General features: G+C 37.5%; 1 protein-coding gene across 1 annotated transcript in view; it reads left to right on the plus strand.

The window, feature by feature from the left end:
* Window positions 1-4059, plus strand: part of LOC107100026 (disks large homolog 2-like) — a gene marked incomplete at its 5' end in the record, with an annotated part of 74273 nt that overhangs the window by 39136 nt on the left and 31078 nt on the right. The window contains 2 exons of the mRNA XM_015398363.1: window positions 517-631; window positions 1103-1279. Of these exons, the coding sequence (XP_015253849.1) occupies window positions 517-631; window positions 1103-1279 (292 nt within the window). The remainder of the gene's footprint in view (window positions 1-516; window positions 632-1102; window positions 1280-4059) is intronic.

The following is a 4059-nucleotide window of genomic DNA, read 5'->3' on the forward strand; positions in this document are numbered from 1 at the left end:
GGCAGTGGAAACAGCTCACTGACGCCAAGGGTTACACTGGAAAAAATAAAAATCTAGATAAGTCTTGTTTTTTTTTTAATAAATGCATTGGTTCTTGAATTGAGGAGGTAAGAGACATTTTGCCAATGGAAAAACACAATTTACAATTAATATAAGAAAACACAATTGTCTTATTTCAAGTGCATATTCTCTATTTATCTTATTTTAAGAGTGAAAACACTCAATCCATTGGCAAGCTAACTAATTTTACTTACTAAAAATAAGAGTAAATACACTTTACCTTCCTTCCTTCCTTCCTTCCTTCCTTCCTTCCTTCCTTCCTTCCTTCCTTCCTTCCTTCCACTAATATGCAAGGTAGGTAGAGGAGATTTTCATCTCATTAATTACCCTTGATGCAAGGACTCATTATGCCGCCTAATTGTTTTTTATTTGGTGTGGGGGGGTGTAATATTTATGCTCTTCTTGAAATATATTGGAAGATAATGCACATATCTCAAATCTGTTTTTGCCTTGCAGAGTATGAGTGTTTTGAAGCCAAAATCAATGACCTCAGAGAACAGATGATGAACCATAGCTTGAGCTCTGGGTCAGGGTCTCTGCGAACTAATCAGAAGAAATCACTCTATGTAAGGTGAGTGGACTTAGATATAACCTCAAAACTTCTTATCTAAATAGGAGTTGGTCTATTGTTTGAAGTGCTGCTGCAGCAGAAAGGATCTGAGTTCAAATCGTGGTGTAGATTGTCTTTGGACGATAGTTCCCCAGTGTCTATAAAGGTTCATATTAGGACAGTCGGCAAAAGGTAATTTTCTTGTGTCCTGAGTGCCTTTGTTCCTACAGCTTAGCATTCCTTTCACCTGTTAATCTGAGGAAATAGGAAGAATGTATCCTGGACAAGTTAACATGGACATGAGTGAATTGCTTCCTTAATGCACTCTGATGGATGCATGGAGGATGAATGAATGTATGGATGGATGTATCTGTTTCCAAGAAGGCTTAAATAACAATAACAACTCATTCTATTATTACCCATAAGAGTGAACTCATTTTCTCATTAGATGCAACAATAACCCTGATCTTTTATGTATTTTCCCACTTTTAGGGCACTCTTTGACTATGATAAAATGAAGGACAGTGGGCTACCAAGTCAGGGGCTCAGTTTCAAGTATGGTGATATCCTCCATGTTACTAATGCCTCAGACGATGAGTGGTGGCAAGCCTGCCGGGTCACTACCCATGGAGACAGTAAGGAAATAGGAGTCATTCCCAGTAAGAAAAGGTAATCCTAGGATACACTTCTGTTTAACATAAATAAAGGCAACAGTGACATCCCTTGTTTACAGCAGAAAGAATTACTCTCATGTGTCCTGCTTCTCTGATGAATCTACCCGGTTGGCCAATCACCCAGCTTGATACATTGGGGAGTGGTGACCTAGTGGTTAGGGCATAGAGCTTTGAATACTGAGGTTGTGAGTTCAAAACCTGCTGCCACTCTAGCTCTTTGAGCAAGACTCTTAACCCCACACTGCGTCCTGGGTGCCCCACAGTGGCAGCCCACTGCTCCCAAAGGGGATGTGTGAAATGCAGAGGTACTGTTCTCCAATGTGAGACCGATAAAGTTCTATTGATTATTTACTTGACTCATGCAATATACTGACCTGCTTCAACTGATTAGCTTCATCCCATAGTAAAATCTGCACATTATTATTTTTTTAACAGTATGAACTCTTCATGCAGCTTGTAAAAACTTTGCAGTGTTTCTGATTCTACGTAATCAACCTGCTCTTCATTGCCCTACATCCACTCTATCTTCTTCTTTTTAGCAGTAATCAAACCAATCCGGCTCTTCTTTGTCCAATAAGCCTGTGTAGGCTCTCTTCAAGTTACCTTTATATGTGTTTTGGCTCCCTCTTGTGATCACCTGCATGTAGTTCATCTGGTGCACCAACAAGCAATTGCTCATTTTTCATTTATTCTAAACTTCAATTCGTTACTTCAAACAAACATTGAAACATCCACAAGAAGCCTCCGTACTCCATGACATAAGAGGCTTTAACTTTTTCTGAATTTTATAATAAGAACTAACTTTATAATTATCGTTAGCAGCACTTCTACTCACTGTGGCTTCCACACAGGCTTCCTCTTTTCAGCTTCCTTCTTTCTTTTGAATATCCTTACCTTGGGGGGCGGAGTAATTTGTCTAATGTTATGGCAACAGATCCAGTATCTGTGTCATTCTCATTCTCATGGATAAGTAAAGGACACATGAAAAACCATGAATTTTAACCCAGAATATCTTTATCCAAGAAACATGACATACAAAAAATGACAGTAAAATTTCTTTCAAAAAGAAAAAAAAAACATGATATGCACAGTTAAAAACTGTATACCTCCATGCTGCACAATCCTTCTGCAGTCTGTATCCATTTACAGAAAAAACTCAAAACTGGAAATATGCCTTTCAACATTAAAGTAAACTTCACAATAAACTACACCTGTACAGATGTTAACCTAACAACCAAAGACAAAAAATACAGAAAAAAGGCACCACAAAAACATTTGAAATATTCCTATAACCAAATTATGTGTTTTTTATGGCTCTAACATTCCCTGAACTTCAATTCAATTCCTTCACACTAAGCATGCTTATAGTGACAGTGGAGAGGAAAAACTCTCTTTTAACAGGAAGAAACCTCCAGCAGAAGCAGGCTCAGTGTGAGCGGCCATCTGCCGAGGCCCTGTGGGGTTCAAGGAGACCGAAGCAGAGATACAAAAAGCAGCTGTAAAATGCGTCCCCTTACTTAGCTAACAATTATACTATTAACTGTATAAAATATGCATTATTTGTTGTTATTGAAAAGTTTAAAGCACTCTTTTGCTATTAGATTTCCCAAGCCATGGAGCATGTTTAGCCAAAAAGTAAAACCTGCGAACGTGCCAAGACAAGACCTTCCACCTAAACTCTCAGGACAAACAAGGAAAGGACTGAACATACAGTGGCAGCCATTCATAACGGCCCTTCCCAGTCAAACGGCAACCGAATGGGGGCCCACTTCCCTGCAACTCCCAGCAAAATCCCCTCCAACTTCCAGCCACTGGAGTGACCCCGTCATTTTCCTGGGCGTGCATAATTTTTTTACTCTGACTCCACCCTTTCTCTGAATTGCAGGATCTGACCAGGAGATGGTGCTCATTTTTCAATCTTAATGTCCACAAATCATGACAGAATATTTTAGTACAAAGATTGATGTTTAAAAACGAACTGTAAGGGACCAACCAAGGACCAGCCAGGGACCAGCAAAGACCACCCAAGGACCCATCTAGGAAATTTTGAATGGCTAACACTGTAGATGCTGCCAATAGGCCAATGCCTTAAATGTATAGACGTGTGTATCTGTTTGCCAGAGCGTTCCAAATCTAATATTGATATTGAATTTGTCCAATATCAGCCAAAAAATGAATACTGGGATATACTGTATATCAGCCTGCCTCTTAAATCTCTTATATTAGAAAGCTCAGAGAAACAATTTCCTTCTATCCGCTGTTGTTCAAAGTTTATGCAACACTTCTGTTTTCATACTTGATGTTGTTGACTGTTCTTCTCTCTTTGACAAATATCAATTTATCAAGCATTTGCTATCATCCCACATTATAAAATAAGCATAAAAGTATCTATGATTCATCTTGATTTGTTATCAGGTCAATATTGGCATCAGTACGTATTCAAAGCTGCAACTTTGCTATTATATTAGACATGAAAAAGTTGTTCATTTCAATTACCATTAATGTATACATACCTATATTACACTTAGACAGATTTTATTTGTCATTTTGTTTACACAAGTATAAGTGTAAAACAAAAAGAAATTTAGTTTGGAAACAGCTCACTGGACAATTTCCTCTTTCAAAAGTGCAGCCTTGAAAAATAGTAAAAATGACTGTAATTTTACAGTTCTAACAATTTTTTTAAAATATATATATAAATAAATAATGATAAAATATAATAAATATAATAATAAAATATAATACAATAACCCATTTCTACAAAACATTCAGCAG

Source organism: Cyprinodon variegatus, unplaced genomic scaffold, assembly GCF_000732505.1.
Source record: "Cyprinodon variegatus isolate N-32 unplaced genomic scaffold, C_variegatus-1.0 Scaffold931, whole genome shotgun sequence".
Taxonomy (NCBI): Eukaryota; Metazoa; Chordata; class Actinopteri; order Cyprinodontiformes; family Cyprinodontidae; genus Cyprinodon; species Cyprinodon variegatus.